General features: G+C 56.4%; 1 protein-coding gene across 1 annotated transcript; it reads left to right on the top strand.

The window, feature by feature from the left end:
* The first annotated feature begins 4,551 nt into the window (after positions 1 to 4,551).
* Positions 4,552 to 9,361, top strand: TRIM47 (tripartite motif containing 47). Its single transcript, XM_023211787.2, has 6 exons — positions 4,552 to 5,573; positions 6,624 to 6,719; positions 7,000 to 7,230; positions 7,391 to 7,589; positions 8,043 to 8,117; positions 8,396 to 9,361. The coding sequence occupies exons 1-6, from the start codon at positions 4,557 to 4,559 to the stop codon at positions 9,034 to 9,036; spliced, it is 2,259 nt and encodes a 752-aa protein (XP_023067555.1). The 5' UTR covers positions 4,552 to 4,556; the 3' UTR covers positions 9,037 to 9,361.
* Positions 9,362 to 16,510: the final 7,149 nt, after the last annotated feature.

Genomic DNA, 16,510 nt, shown 5'->3' with positions numbered 1-16,510 from the left:
TCCGTCTCAAAAAAAAAAACAGAAAAGAAAAGAAATATCTAGCTGCCACCACACTGACAAGCCACATCTCTGTGCTTTCCTCCTGGGGAGCAGATCTTTTCAAGCAGGGAGGATAGCAGGGTGTGGGTGGGGAGCAGAGGGTTGGCTGGGACCCACCCGGAAAGGCACCCTCTCCTTCCAGAACCAAGCAGGTTTATGGCCTCACCAAACCCAGGCAGCCTGGGCCTCCCAGCCGCTCCCGGGGCTTGGCAGACAAGTGACAGTCCTGATCAAGTGCTCTTGAGAAACCAACGTATGGAACTCATTACCCACCGTCCTGCCAAATCAGGCACACCCAGGCCGGCTCCCTCTGCTACTCCCTCTGCCTGGAAGGTCTTTTCCCACCCCAGTCTCTGCCTGCCTGAGTCCTAGCAGTCTGTGAAAGCCCAGCTCAAATGCCACTTCCACAGTTCCCCCAGCCTTTCCCATGGAGTCCCCGGGAGCAGACTGCACTGCTCTTTTGGCACTTGGAGTTGCAACAGTCTGAATGTGTGTGTACCCTCAGAAGTGATGTGTTGAGATCCTCATCCCTAAGGTGATGGTCCTAGGAGGTGGGGTCTTCAGGTGGGTGAAGCCTCATTCATGGGATGAGCGCCCTTGTCCGAGGGGCCCCGGAGGCTCTCTGGCTGTCTCTTGGCCACGTGAGGACACAGTGGGAAGGCAGCCATCTACAACCCAGGAAGTGGCTCTCACCGGAACCCTGACTGTGCTGTCACCGTGATCGCAGACCTCCAGCCTCCAGAACTGTGAGGAGTGTCTGTTGTGTGTAAGCCACCCAGTCTCTGGTGTTCAGGGATAGCAGCCGAGACACACTTAAGACAGGGGTTACTGAACGCCTGGAGAGCCAGCTCCCTCCTCAAGAGACCGGGTCCCTCCTTCTTTCTTTCTTTCTTTTCTTTCTTCTTTTTTTTTTTTTTTTTTTTTGAGACAGAGTCTCGCTCTGTCGCCCAGGCTGGAGTGCAGTGGCCGGATCTCAGCTCACTGCAAGCTCCGCCTACCGGGTTTACGCCATTCTCCTGCCTCAGCCTCCCGAGTAGCTGGGACTACAGGCGCCCGCCACCTCGCCCGGCTAGTTTTTTGTATTTTTTTTAGTAGAGACGGGGTTTCACCGTGTTCACCAGGATGGTCTCGATCTCCTGACCTCGTGATCCGCCCGCCTCGGCCTCCCAAAGTGCTGGGATTACAGGCTTGAGCCGCCACGCCCGGCCTCTTTTCTTTTTTTTTGAGATGGAGTCTCACTCTGTCGCCCAGACTGGAGTGCAGTGGCACAACCTCTGCCTCCCGGGTTCAAGCAATTCTCCTGCCTCAGCCTCCCGAGTAGCTGGGAATACAGGTGCACACACCACCACGCCCGGCTAATTTTTTTTGTATTTTTAGTAGAGACGGGGCTTTGCCATGTTGACCAGGCTGGTCTGGAACTCGTGACCTCAAGTGATCGCCCACCTCGGCCTCCCAAAGTCCTGGGATTCCAGGCGGGAGCCACGGCACCTGGCACATATGTGCTCTTTTCCTTGTGTTTTCTCCTCTTTAGCTCTGAACTCATTAAGTTCCTTCTGAACATTTCTAGCCTGGGGACCTGAGAGTATTTTCCCATCCCCCAAGCCTAGAGAGCTGGGGAAACAGAGGTGGGAATGCAGACCTGATGGGAGAGGTGGACAAGGGTTTGGGATGGCCGCAGCAGTGTGTGCTGAGGTTTAGGGAAGGGCCAGGAAGGCCGGGAACACCGGGGGACATGCACGACCTCTAGCACTTTTGAGCCTGGGCCTCTCTCCAACCTTTCCTTACTTACGTGCTGTTATAGGTTGAATCATGTTCCCTGAAAAAGACTTATTCAGATCCTAACCCCCAGGACCTGTGGCTGTGGCCTTATTTGGAAATAGAGTATTTGTAGGTGTGACCGAGTTAAGATGAGGGCATACTGGAGTAGAATATGCCCTCATCCAACGACTGGTGTCCTTATAAGAAGAGGAAATTGGCACCGGGCACAGTGGCTCACGCCTGTAATCCTAGCACTTTGGGAGGCTGAGTGAGGCAGACTGCTTAAGCCCAGGAGTTTGAGTGAGCAACAGAGCAAGAGTCTCTCAAAAAAAAAAAAGAGAGAGAGAGAGAGAGAAGAGGACATGAACACCGACACAGAAAAGGCAAATGACAACTGAAACTGATACTAGAGCGCATCTTACAGCTAAGAGCCAAGGAACGCCAAGAATTGCCAGGCAGTACCAGAAGCTGGGACAGATGCCCAGGACAGTCTCCCTCAGATCCTGCAGAAGGAAGCCACGCTGCAGCACCTTACTGAAAGCATTTCTTTCCATTCCAAATGGAGAGAATATACCATAGTGGTATAAGTGACTTTGTCACTAACCGAAATTACAGGTATCTCCGGGTGCAGTGGCTCATGTCTGGAATCCAGCACTTTGGGAGGCTGAGGTGGGCAGATCACTTGAGGTCAGGAGTTTGAGACCAGCCTGGCCAACATGGTGAAACCCCATCCCTACTAAAAATACAAAAATATTAGCCAGGCAAGGTAGCATTTAATTTTTTTTTTTTTTTTTTTTTTTTTTAGATGCTCTGTCACCCAGGTTGGAGTGCAGTGGCGTGAACTCTCACTGCAACCTCTACCTCCTAGATTCAAGCGATTCTCCTGCCTCAGCCTCCTGAGTAGCTGGGATTACAGGTGCCCGCTACCTTGCCTGTATAATATGGTGAAACCCCATCTCTGCTAAAAATACAAAAATTAGCCGGGTGTGGTGGTGAGCGCCTGTAATACCAGATACTTGGGAGGCTGAGGCACGAGAATGACTTGAACCCGGGAGGTGGAGGTTGCAGTGAGCCAAAGTCGTGCCACTGTACTGCCAGTTTGGTCTCAAACTCCTGACCTTAGGTGATCCGCCCACCTCAGCCTCCCAAAGTGCTGGGATTACAGGCGTGAGCCACCATACCCAGCCCCACTGTAGTCTTGACCTGCCCAGGGTCAAGTAATCCTACCACTTCAGCCTCCCAAGTAGCTGGGACTACAGCCTACTGCATTCAGCTATTTTTTTTTTTTTTTTTTTTGTAGAGACAGTCTGCCTATGTTGCCCAGGCTGGTCTCGAACTCCTGGACTCAAGTGATCCTCCCACCTTAATCTCCCCAAGTGCTGGAATTACAGGCATGAGCCCCTGCACCCAGCCTGACATCACTGTTGATGTTGACCTTGATCACCTGGCTGAGCTACTGTGTAAGGTTTCTCAGCTGCGAAGCTTTGGCTCCCTTTAGAAGAGTCACTCTGCACAGCCCACAGGAGTGGGAAGTTAAGTTCCTCCTCACAGTCACTACAAAAATCATTTGGGCCCGGAAGTGGTGGCTCACGCCTGTAATCCTAGCACTTTGGGAGGCTGAGGTGGGTGGATCGCCGAAGTCAGCAGTTGGAGACCAGCTTGGCCAACATGGTGAAACCCTGTCTCTACTAAAAATACAAAAATTAGCCAAGTGTGGTGGCGGGCGCGCATAATCCCAGCTACTCGAGAGGCTGAGGAAGGAGAATGGCTTGAAACCAGGAGGCACAGGTTGCAGTGAGCTGAGATTGCGCCACTGCACTCCAGCCTGGGCGACAAAAGCAAAATTCCATCTAAAAAAATAAAAATAAAATAACATTATTTGGAATTTTCAATGCAAAATGTGTCTATTCTCCCTGGCTTGTTAATTTATTATTTATTTATATCGGCATGGACCCATAGATGTTTATTTTACACTTTGGGTTATAATCAGCGCTACTTTACTTATTCTGTTGTCATTCTGGTGTAGTGTTTTAACTTAATATTATTGAGATATAACTCATACAATAAAACGCACCACTTTAAGTGCATAATTAGATGAGCTTTAAATACTTCCAGTTGGGGAACCCCCAGCCCCACCACAGGTGCCCCCAGTGTCCAGGGACCAGAACTAAATTCCTCAGGCAAGGGACTCAGGGAATGACGTCAACTTCCCATTTCAGATCTAGAAAAGCCCAAGTTCCCCACTGGGTGTAAACAGAGTCGCTAAAGGGGCTGGGCGCTGTGGCTCACGCCTGTAATCCCAGCACTTTGGGAGGCCGAGGCGGGTAGATCACCTGAGGTCACGAGTTCAAGACCAGCCTGGACCAGCCTGGACAACAACGCTATCTCTACAAAAAATTACAAAAATTAGCCGGGTGTGGTGGCAAGCGCATGTAATTCCAGTTACTTGGGAGGCTGAAGCAGGAGGGAGAATCACTTGAATCCCGAAGGTCGAGGTTGCAGTGAGCCGAGATCGCCCCACTGCACTCCAGCCTGGGCGACAAGTGCGGAACCCTGTCTCAAAAAAAAAAAAAAAAAGAAAGAAAGAGTCGCTAAGGGGCAAAAACATGTACATCAGCAGTTATTTTTCTCTGCAGTCAGCAGCTCGGGAACTTTGCTAAGGGTGCCGGGGAGGGGTCGAGCGCAAAGGTGCAGGCGTGACACAGCTAGACCCGCCCAGCCCCTGCGGAGCCCTGGCCAGGCCCAGAAGGACCAGAGGGATGGAGGTTGAGCCCTTCCCATTCCTTCCGTTGTACCCCTCGCGTTCTCCGCCCGCGCTCCCTCAGTTTCGCACCCTTTCAGCAGCGCCCTTCCTTGGGACCACGCGGACTCCCCTGGGGGTCGCGCGGGCCCAGAGGCCTCCCCGCGTTGTCTGGGCGGGGACTGGGAGTCCGCGGACCAGCGGGCGGGCGGGCGGCGCTGCGGGGCGGGCCGAGCTGGGGGCGGGCGGGCGGGGGCCGGAGTCCTGGCCTAGGTCCCAGGGGGCGGTGCCGCGGCGCGAACGGCCCGGGTCCCTCCCAGGCCGGAGCAGAATCGGCGGCGCCCTGGGCGGCCGCGGAGCCATGGACAGCAGTGGTCCCTTCAGCTGCCCCATCTGCCTAGAGCCGCTCCGAGAGCCGGTGACGCTGCCCTGCGGCCACAACTTCTGTCTCGCCTGCCTGGGCGCACTCTGGCCGCATCGTGGCGCGAGTGGCGCCGGCGGACCCGGAGGCGCGGCCCGCTGCCCGCTGTGCCAGGAGCCCTTCCCCGACGGCCTTCAGCTCCGCAAGAACCACACGCTGTCCGAGCTGCTGCAGCTCCGCCAGGGCTCGGGCCCCGGGCCCGGCCCGGGCCCGGCCCCTGCTCCGGCTCCGGAGCCCTCGGTGCCCAGCGCGCCGCCCAGCGCCCCGGAGCCGTCGGCCCCCTGCGCGCCCGAGCCGTGGTCCGCGGGCGAAGAGCCAGTGCGCTGCGACGCGTGCCCCGAGGGCGCGGCCCTGCCTGCCGCGCTGTCCTGCCTCTCCTGCCTCGCCTCCTTTTGCCCCGCGCACCTGGGCCCGCACGAGCGCAGCCCTGCGCTCCGCGGACACCGCCTGGTGCCGCCGCTGCGCCGGCTAGAGGAGAGCCTGTGTCCGCGCCACCTGCGGCCGCTCGAGCGCTACTGCCGCGCGGAGCGCCTGTGTCTGTGCGAGGCCTGCGCCGCCCAGGAGCACCGCGGCCACGAGCTGGTGCCGCTGGAGCAGGAGCGCGCGCTTCAGGAGGTGGGCTCCGGGGGCACACTCGGGTGAGCCGGGGCTGGTGACTGACCGCACGCGAGCGAGCCGAGGACCTAGGACCCCCCAGCCTTCCCGGGTTGGATCTTAATTTCCTCCTCTAACCTGAGGATCTTTGCGGTCCCCTCCAGCCTTGACAAGGTCATCTGCTCGCGGGATGGAAATGGGAAGGGAGAAGGAGGAACGTGAGAGAACGGGACAAGGACGCGAAGAGCGGGCAGGGGACCTGAAGCCGGGCCGGGGTCTATGGGGGTGCAGGCGGGAGGGAACCGGGTCAGGCCCGCGGGATTTCGGTAGCGTGGCTCCTGCTGCCGCCCAAGGGCTCACCCGGTCTCAGCTCAGAGTTGCTCTGGACTAAGCCTGCGGCTTTCGATGGGTGTGGCAGGCGGCAGGAGGGCGGCAGAGGGCGGCCGGGCGCACAGATTCTCTGTCCAGCTGTTCCGGGGGCCCGTGGTGGGAGCATGTGCGCCGCGGCCTCTACCTCCCGCCCCCAGTTTCCTTTGGCCTCCAGCCCTGTCTTGGCGCCTCTGGCCAAGGGATTTTCCGTCTCTCCTGCCTGGAGCAGTGACTCATAAGACCTAGGGGATTTGCCCGGAATCCCCTTTTTTCAGGCCTGCACTGTGGATGCAGGTTCTTTGGGAACAGTGATCCCCAGGACAGCTTAATGCTTCCTTGTTCAGTCACCCCCAACCCCCGCACCTAACTCGCTTACTCTGTGCCGCTTCCCCGCCGAAGGAAGTTCTCAGATTCATCTGAGTAACACTGAGACCAGCGGAAAGCCTTGTACTGGGCCTCCTGTCAGAGACGGGAGGCAGACACCCAGTCAGCCTGCGGGCCCACCAGGCGTTCAGGAGAGGCACCAGCCTGGGCTGCAGGCCCCTCTGGCATATTATGGGACGTAGTGGCCACTCCAGTCCCACCCAACGCACAGATACCACTCCCCGGTCACCCGCTTCTCTCCCCTGGCAAGGCCTGGGACCCCAGGGCAGGGCTGTGGCCTCTGCCACACGTCACACTCACGGAGGGTGTTGTCCACAGGCTGAGCAGCCGAAAGTCCTGAGCGCCGTGGAGGACCGCATGGACGAACTGGGTGCTGGCATTGCACAGTCCAGGCGCACAGTGGCCCTCATCAAGGTCAGACACCTCTCCTCAGCCTCCATCCCTGTCCTCCCCTGCAGTGGGCATACTCCTGGCAGTGTATGCTTTCAGCATGGCACAATCCACTCCAAACAAGCCATGCGCATACCCACTGAGCACAAGTGTCCCCTGACCTGGCCCAGATGCAGGGTAGGCTCAGGCTGGCCCCTCTGTCGCCTCAAGAGGGTTGGTGGGAAGCCGGGGTCAGGGAAGGAGGGAGCCACAGTCCAGGACGGTTGTTTGCCCTCATTGCCCCCGTTACTGTCATTCTGTGCAGAGTGCAGCCGTGGCGGAGCGGGAGAGGGTGAGCCGGCTGTTTGCAGAGGCTGCGGCTGCCCTGCAGGGCTTCCAGACCCAGGTGCTGGCCTTCATCGAGGAGGGGGAAGCTGCTATGCTGGGCCGCTCCCAGGGTGACCTGCGGCGACAGGAGGAACAGCGCAGCCGCCTGAGCCGAGCCCGCCAGAATCTCAGCCAGGTCCCTGAAGCCGACTCAGTCAGCTTCCTGCAGGTGAGGGCCGCTCTGGGGGCCACAGAAGGAACAGAAGCTGGGACAGGTCGGGGTGCAGGGAGGAGGCAGTGGGTGCAGGACCTCCTGGCAGAGCTGCCTCCACCCCCAGCAAGGAGGAGCCATGGCCAGCAGAGCTTTCATGGGCATTTGTCTGGCACAGGAGCTGCTGGCACTAAGGCTGGCCCTGGAGGAGGGGTGTGGCCCTGGCCCTGGACCCCCGAGGGAGCTCAGCTTCACCAAATCTTCCCAAGCTGTCCGCGTAGTGAGAGACGTGCTGGCCGTGGCCTGCGCCAACCAGTGGGAGCAGCTGAGGGGGCCGGGTGGCAACGAGGACGGGCCACAGAAGCTGGACTCGGAAGGTGGGCACCGCCCCACTCCCCGGATGACTCACCCTCTCCCAGCCTCACGCACAGGCCCCCAGCCCTGGTGCCCATCCAGAAGTGGAGGAGGAAAATTGTGCCTGGCACAGGGAGGAGCCCAAATCCCGCCAGTGACTAGAGCTGCCACCCTGTGAGGATCCATCAGCCCCTTGGACCTGGGGTAGAGGGGGCTTCTCCTAGCTCACCCTCCAGCTCCAGAGGGGCTGTGGCCCGGGAGGCACGTGGGGCAAGGAGCAGAACACAGGCAACGGGCATGCGTGTGAGCACAGCGTGCCACGTCTGGGTGGTGCTTGCTCCCTGGTGGCTCTGGACTCTGGGAGGAAGTGAAGGGGGAAGGGATTGTCGTCACAGGTTCGGAGGGGGGCAGTCTGGGGGCATTCTCACCATCATCTCCGTCTGGGGGCATTCTCACCATCATCTCCTCTTCTACAGCTGATGCTGAGCCCCAGGACCCCGACAGCACGAACGTCTTGGAGAGTGAAGCTCCCAGGGACTATTTCCTCAAGTGTAAGTGGGCGCCCGTGCCCTGTCCACTCACACTGCGCCCTCCCAGGGCTGCTAGGCTGATCCCAGACGCAGGTCCCCGCAGGGCCCTGGCACACAAGGGTTAGAATTCCTCTCCCTAGTTTGTGGGGAGAGCTAGGGCAGCTCCTGGGGTGGTCTCCGGCGAGGCTGGGTTGGAAAGCAGGGGAGAGGCTGTGTTTTGGGGGGTGGGCACTTGTGGAGGGGCCGTGCCCTCTCAGCCTGGCCCTGAGCCCTGCCCCCTCTTCTGCCCGCGGGATCAGTTGCCTACATCGTGGATTTGGACAGTGACACGGCAGACAAGTTCCTGCAGCTGTTTGGAACCAAAGGTGTCAAGAGGGTGCTATGTCCTATCAACTACCCTGAGTCGCCTACCCGCTTCACCCATTGTGAGCAGGTGCTGGGCGAGGGTGCCCTGGACCGGGGCACCTACTACTGGGAGGTGGAGATTATCGAGGGCTGGGTCAGCGTGGGGGTCATGGCCGAAGACTTCTCCCCGCAAGAGCCCTACGACCGCGGCCGGCTAGGCCGCAATGCCCACTCCTGCTGCCTGCAGTGGAATGGACGCAGCTTCTCCGTCTGGTTTCATGGGCTGGAGGCTCCCCTGCCACACCCCTTCTCACCCACGGTCGGGGTCTGCCTAGAATATGCCGACCGTGCCCTGGCCTTCTATGCTGTGCGGGACGGCAAGATGAGCCTCCTGCGGAGGCTGAAGGCCTCCCGGCCCCGCCGGGGTGGCATCCCGGCCTCCCCCATTGACCCCTTCCAGAGCCGCCTGGACAGTCACTTTGCGGGGCTGTTCACCCACAGGCTCAAGCCTGCCTTCTTCCTGGAGAGTGTGGACGCTCACCTGCAGATCGGGCCCCTCAAGAAGTCCTGCATATCTGTGCTGAAGAGGAGGTGATGTGGGGCACGGGCGCTCCTGCTGCGGTCTCTGCTCCAGGAAGCTGCCTCCTCTGGGCCCTCTCCTTCCTCTGGGGAAGGCACCAGCATGAGTCCCACACACCCAGCCTTCTCATTTCTAGAGGCTTCCACCTTTTATATACTCAGCCTTCCCCCCCTCCCCAGGCAGGAGGCCCCCCAGACCCTGTTCCCCTGCAGACCTCGCTTCTGAGAGACAGAGCTACAGCTGGGACAGCTCCAAGCTACCCTGACCCCTCCTTTTCCAGGTTTCTAGAACAATGTCTGGCATGTAGTAGGTGCTCAATAAACACTTGTTGAATGAATGACTCCTTTTCCATCCTCTCCACCCAAGGATTCCCAGAACCGCTCTCATTCATAAGCTGGTTGAGTGGGCAGGCAGGGGAGGGGCCGGAGCCCCTGGTCCCAGGATTCCTGTTGAGAGAGAGCCTTGGCCTGTGAGAAGGGGGCTGGAACAGGGTACCTGCCCTTTGGGGCACCCCCACTCCCTTGTTCCCAGCAGGGGCAGCCAGAGGTGGCTTCTCCAGCCCCACTGCCATCCTGGCTGCTTGAGTGTTTGCTTGGGATGGCCTGACTCCCACCAGCTATTTCTGTCTTTCATGTGGCAGCCTGGTTCTGGACCTGCCTTTGCTGTTTGTACTGTTTGTGCCCAGCATTAAATGCAGGCATCACCCCTCCAAGAACAGGGCAGGACCCCTGGGCGTGGGCAAGAGAGTTTTGAGACCTGGAACTTCCTTCACACATAGCCCTCAGCCCACAGAGCCGGCCCAGGATGTGGCTGGAGCCCAGAGCATCTACAATAAGAGGACTTATGTCCTGGCTGGGCACAGTGACTCACGCCTGTAATCTCAGCACTTTGGGAGGCCAAGGCAGGCAGATCACTTGAGCTCAGGAGTTCGAGACCAGCCTAGGCAACTTGGCGAACCCCTCGTCTCTACTAAAAATACAAAAATTAGCCGGGCGTGGTGGTGGGCACCTGTAATCCCAGCTACTCAGGGGCCTGAGGCAGGAGAATCACTTGAACCCGGAAGGCAGAGGTAATAGTGAGCCGAGATCGATCACACCACTGCACTCCAGCCTGGGCGACACAGCAAGACTCCATCTCAAAAAATAAAAGGACGTACGTCCCCCTCTGGAATCTTCTTGTCCTCCATACTGGGGACACCTGTGACCTGTCCCCCAGGAGAGCCTCTGCCTCTCTTCTGGGAGGGCCCAGTGCCCTCTGGTGCCCTAGACCCCGAACCAGGCCTGGGATGCCCTGAGGGTACAGGCCAGTATGTTTCCAGGCCCAGGCCAGCTCACTCCTCCCTGGGTTCTGTGTGGCCCAGGTACACCCCAGAGAGGGACTGTGGCCAAGGGCAAGGGCAGACAGAGAGGCCTCTCACACAGACGCCCATCTCAAGGTCAGGCGGGATAATGGGTGAGTTATGCAGCCACACAGCAAGGCCATACAAGTCCAGCCCCAGCAGCCTCAGCAGCTAAAAATAGCCCCTCCCATAGAGCCTGCCTGGGCCCCAGCAGCCAGGATGTTGTTTTTCCGGGCGGGGCCTCCTTGCTTCTGGTGCCTTGTGTTTTCAACACCGTTCCCTTGGCAGCCACGGGTCCCCAGCTCACCCGGCAGTGAAAGGGCTGGCGGAGAAGGCCGTCCCCACTGTCCCCTTGGATGCTCCTTGGACCACCTACTACAAGCCTCCTACCTTGCACAGGACCCCTCCCACCCCTCATGCCACCTGCTGTCTCATCTTGTCCCCCTACTTGGCACTCCTTACCCTACAGGCTCCGCTTGCCAGGGAACCTTCTGGTCTCTGACCCTGCAGGAAGCGTTGGTATGTCCTGGAATGTGAGCTAGACAAGCCTGGTGCTTTCTTGGTGGAATTCAGGTGAGACTGGTCACGCCTGTGGCCACAGACACAGCCAATCAGCAAGGATGCCATCTGCAGAGTGGCCTCCAGCTCCAGAGTCTTGCGTGGAAGTTTGGGAAACAAACATCTCTTTATAAAAAAAAATTGAGGCTGGGCATGGTGGCTCACACCTGTAATCCCAGCACTTTGGGAGGCTGAGGTGGGAGGGATCACTCGAACCCAGGAGTTTGAGATCAGTCTGGCCGACATGGTGAGACCCCATCTCTACAAAAAACAAAAATAAAAATAAAAATTGGCCAGGTGCAATAGCTCACACCTGTAATCCCAGCGCTTTGGGAGGCCGAGACGGGTGGATCACGAGGTCAGGGGCTCAAGACCAGCCTGGCCAACATGGTGAAACCATGTCTCTACTAAAAATACAAAAAAAAATTAGCTGGACGTGGTGGCAGGCGCCTGTAATCCCAGCTACTCAGTAGGCTGAGGCAGAGAATTACTTGAACCCAGCAGGCGGAGGTTGCAGTGAACCGAGATTGCACCACTGCACTCCAGACTGCGCGACAGAGCCAGACTCCCTCTCAAAAACAAAAAACAAAAAAGAGCCAGCATGGTGGTGCATGTCTGTGGTTGCAGCCACTTGGGAGGCTGAGGTGGGAGGGTCCCTTGAGCCCAGGAGGTTGGAGCTGCAGTGAGCCATGTTCATGCCACTGTATTACAGCCTGGATGACAGGGTGAGACCCTGTCTCAAAAATAAATACATAAAATAAAATAAATTTTATTTTATTTATTTTTATTTTTTTGAGACAGAGTCTCTCTCTGTCGCCCAGGCTGGAGTGCAGTGGCCGGATCTCAGCTCACTGCAAGCTCCGCCTCCCGGGTTTACGCCATTCTCCTGCCTCAGCCTCCTGAGTAGCTGGGACTACAGGTGCCTGCCACCTCGCCCGGCTAGTTTTTTGTATTTTTTGGTAGAGACGGGGTTTCACCATGTTAGCCAGGATGGTCTGGATCTCCTGACCTCGTGATCTACCCGTCTCGGCCTCCCAAAGTGCTGGGATTACAGGCTTGAGCCACCGCGCCCGGCCTGATAAATTTTAAAATATAGAGACAGGGATCTATACCATGCCTGAAACAAGCATTTTAATCCCAAATCCCTGTATTGTAGCTTTGCAGCTCAGAGCCAGGGATTGGCTGGCTCCTGGGTGCACAGCTAGCAAGGGGCTGGCTCTTCAGATCCCAAGTTTCAGACTCTGAAAACTGGAATGTTAGCTACAACCTTGCATTTCCTTTGTCACCCTGGACTGCGAGTGTGTGTGTGTGTGTGTGTGTGTGTGTGTGTGTGTGTGTGTGTGGTCTGCATGCCTAGGTGTTTTGTGTGTATGCGTATATGTGCATATATCTGCATACATGTGTGTATATCTGCATGTGTGTGTGTGCTATGCGTGAGTGTCTGCCTGGATGATCGTCTGTGTATGAATGCATGTTGCTCCAGCCTAGTGACTCTCCCAACGATGCTCTGAGAAGACCTAGGAGGAGGTGCACTGAGCGGGGTGGGCTGGGGAAAGGCTGGGGGCAGGTCCCTCAGCATCCCTGCCAACATCTTAATCAGAGAAGCTTTTGCCTATTTGATTCAAGATGGCTTTTAAAAAAGAAGCTGGGCTGGGTGCGGTGGCTCACGCCTGTAATCCCAGCACTTTGGGAGGCCGAGGCGGGCAGATCATGAGATCAGAAGATCAAGACCATCCTGGCCAACGTGGTGAAACCGCCTCTCTACTAAAAATAAAAATAAAAATAAAAAATTAACCAGACATGGTGGCGGGCACCTGTAGTCCCAGCTACTTGGGAGGCTGAGGCAGGAGAATAGCGTGAACCCGGGAGGCAGAGCTTGCAGTGAGGCGACATCGCGCCACTGCACTCCAGCCTGGGTGACACAGACAGACTCCGTCTCAAAAAAAAAAAAAAGAAAAGAAAAAAGAAACTGTTAAAAAGAAAAAAAAAAAGAGAAAACCACTGACCTAGTCTCAACCTTCCCCTCCCACTGCCATTTTCAGAGGAAGAAACTGAGGCACAGGGGTACTGGGGGACTGCCCAGTTACCCAGTCCAAAACACTCTCTCCATACTGCCCAGTCTAGGTGTGTCTTGTGCTTAGAAATGCCTAAACAGGCCAGGCGTGGTAGCTCATGCCTGTAATCCCAGCACTTTGGGAGGTTGAAGTGGGCAGATCACTTGAGATCACGAGTTCGAGACCAGCCTGGCCAACATAGGGAAACCCCGTCTCTACTAAAAAATACAAAAATTAGCCGGGAGTGGTGGCACGTGCCTATAGTCCTAGCTACTCGGCAGGCTGAGGCAAAAGAATCGCTTGAATCTGGGAGGCGGAGGTTGCAGTGAGCCGAGATCACACCCCTGCACTCCAGCCTGAGTGACAGAGCAAGATTTTGTCTCCAAACAAAAAAAAAAAAAGTCTAAACACACACACACACACCTCACACTCACACACACACAACCCTGCTTCCCAGCATTGCCGCCTGTGTATGCGCTGCCCTCAGCCAGGTCCCAGTTCCCACGGTCACCAGAGCCTTGGCACGGCTGCCCGAGGGTCTGTGGCCTCAGAAGCTCCCGCCAGAGCCCCCGCCAGGCACCCACCAGGCCCAGACAATGGTGCGGGGTGAGGGGTTTCCGAGGCTTTGGCGCTGGTTGCTGGGCCTGGCTGCTCTGGGCCAGGCAGGGAGCCAACCTCTACTCACACTTTGTTTCTGTGGGAAAATGAGCTCGGGTTCCAACCAACGGCCTGAGGAAGCGGCTTGGGCTGCTCCCACGGCTTCCCCACACCCCAGGAGGACACAGACCCCCAGTCTTCTTTCCTCCCTTCTCCTCTTCCTTGTCCTCCCCTTCCCGAGGCCCGAGGAACACTCACAGAAGTACCTCCCTTCACCCCCTCTCCTCCCAGGCAGAGCGGGTGCGGCTGGACTGTGGCTCCCGGAGGCCTGGCCAGGAGGATGGGGCTGAACTGGGCGTGGCTGAGGTTGGCAGCTACTGCATCTCTCCCAGGAGGAAAGTACTCTAGTCCTTCTTTATCTCGGAGGATGCGTTCCCAGACCCCCCGTGTGTGCCTGACGCTGCAGACGGTACAGAATCCTACACGCACTAAGGTTTTTCCATCTGGTAACCAAGATGGCTAAAAGTAAACAATGGGCGGGCAGTCCCTACAGTGTGGATTCCCCAAACAAAGGGATGATTCTTGTCCCAGGCAGGCTGGATGAAGTGAGATGGTGCGAGATTTCATCACACTACTCAGAATGGCATGCAATCTAAAACTTATGAGTTGTTTGCTTCTGGAATCTTCCATTTAACATTGCTGGATTGCAGTAGACTGTGAGTAAGCAAAACGTTGATAACAGGGGAGTACTGGAGCACTGAGCAGGGTCTGTGTCCCGTTCAACCCCAGACACCCCACGCCCATTTGATGTCGACATTCAAAATCTGGAAGGTGGCCAGGTGTGGTGGCTCATGCCTGTAATGCCAGCACTTTGGGAGGCCGAGGAGGGCACATCATGAGGTCAAGAGTTCAAGGCCAGCCTTACCAACATAGTGAAAGCTCATCTTTACTAAAAATACAAAAATTAGCTGGGCATGGTGGTGCAAGCCTGTAATTCCAGCTACTCAGAAGGCTGAGGCAGGAGAATCACTTGAACCAGGGAGGCGGAGGTTGCAGTGAGCTGAGATCGTACCACTGCACTCCAGCCTGGGCAACAGAGTGAGACTCCATCTCAAACAAACAAACGAAATCTAGAAGGTGAGGTCATTCCCCGTCCACACAGTCAGATTGGGGGATTCATAAGAAATGCAGGAAGCCCTGGTGGTCCTTGTGGGCTTCACTTGGGATGGAGAGCCACTGTGTTCTCCTCACATGCTCCTGACACCTTCAGGGGTATATGGAACCAAACAGTGATGGAGTCTTGCTGTGTTGGCCCGGCTGGTCTCCAACTCCTGGGCGCAAGCAATCTTCCCACTTCACCTTCCCAAAGTGCTGGGATTATAGGCATGAGCCACCACGCCCACACCTAGCCTGTACTTTATCTTTAAATGACATTCAAATTTTGAATTTTACTCAATAGCTGGGATTATATCTGCACACCACCACGCCCGGCTAATTTTGTATTTTTAGCCCAATGTTATTTTAATATACAAAATAAACAGAAGCCAGCCCAATATTGCTTTAATATAAAAAACAGGCCAGGCATGGTGGCTCACACCTATAATCCTAGCATTTTTGGAGGCTGAGGCAGGTGGATCACCTGAGGTCAGGAGTTTGAGACCACTGTGGCCAACATGGTGAAACCCCGTCTCTACTAAAAATACAAAACTTAGCCAGGCGTGGTGGCTAATCCCAGCTACTTGGGAGGCTGAGGCAGGAGGATGGCTTGAACCCGGGAGGCGGAGGTTGCAGTAAGCCGAGATTGCACCACTGCACTCCAGCCTGGCAACAGAGCGAGACTCCGTCTCAAAAAAAAAAAAAGTTTAAAATGGTGAATTTTATGTTATGCATATTTTACCACGTGCCCCCGCCCAACACCGCCAAAAAAAAAAAAAGAAAGAAAAGAACAGTGGCCTTGAGAAGGCGCCCTATTGGGGCTGGCGGAAGGCCATTTCTAGGGATCACTTCCTTGAAGAAAGGACTGCTGAGGCCTGAAGGACAAGGAGGAGCTAACAAGACAGAAAGGATGGGTGTGGGCTCAAGACTAGCCAGTGCACTGCAGGGGACAGGAGTGCAGGGCAGAAGGATGAGAGGCCTGAGGTGGCAGGCCAGGTCCTGCAAGGCACAGCCTGGTAAGGATTCTAGACTTTTCCTAGGAATAATGGGAAGCCAGGGCATAGTCTCACATCAGTAAACAGTACAATCAGATTTGAAGTTTTGACTGGGCACCATGGCTCACGCCTGTAATCCCAGCACTTTGGAAGTCCGAGGCGGGAGGATCACGAGCTCAGGAGTTCAAGGCCAGCCTGGGCAACATGGTGAAACCCCATCTCTACCAAAAATACAAAAAAAAAAAAAATCAGCCAGGCATGGTGACGCACACCTGTGGTCCCAGCTACTCTGAGGGCTGAGGTACGAGGATTGCTTGAGCCCAGGAAGCAGAGGTTGCAGTGAGCTGAGATCACACTACTGCACTCCAGCCTGGGCGACAGAGTGAGGCTCCGTCAAAAAAATTTTAAAAAGCATAGTTATTTTTTAATTAATAAAGTAAATCTCTCTCAAAGAGGCAAGGGTCAGGTGCGTGAGTGGGAAAGGAAGGCGTGTGGAGGAGGAAAGGGTTAGACAAAGTGAGTGTTAAATCTGCATCTCCTTGTAGACAGAGCTCCCCTTCTCAGTTTAAGACCCTCCTGCCCTTGAAGAAGCTTCCTAAAACCAGCTCAGGTCTTCCTCCTCTGTTCCCCTGCCTCTTTGCCTGTTTCTGGAAGGCCTCAAGAGTAGGAGTATTATGCACAGCCTGCCTATGGTCAGGCCACTGGGAGGCTGAAGAATGCAGATGCCTGGGCCCCAACCCTGGGGGTTCCCACCCTGGGACCACCCCCCTCACCCTAGTCTTCTCCATCTC

This window comes from Piliocolobus tephrosceles, chromosome 16 (assembly GCF_002776525.5).
Source record: "Piliocolobus tephrosceles isolate RC106 chromosome 16, ASM277652v3, whole genome shotgun sequence".
NCBI classification, from domain to species: Eukaryota; Metazoa; Chordata; class Mammalia; order Primates; family Cercopithecidae; genus Piliocolobus; species Piliocolobus tephrosceles.
The sequence above is the reverse complement of the archived record's forward strand: the minus strand, read 5'-3'. Positions and strand labels throughout refer to the sequence as shown.

Coding starts and splice junctions, on each gene's coding strand:
- TRIM47 (XM_023211787.2), top strand. CDS start 4,557: ATGGAGGTTGAGCCCTTCCCATTCCTTCCGTTGTACCCCTCGCGTTCT. Junction 7,231..7,390: donor ACTCAGTCAGCTTCCTGCAG/GTGAGGGCCGCT, acceptor TGTCTGGCACAG/GAGCTGCTGGCACTAAGGCT. Junction 7,590..8,042: donor ACAGAAGCTGGACTCGGAAG/GTGGGCACCGCC, acceptor CCTCTTCTACAG/CTGATGCTGAGCCCCAGGAC.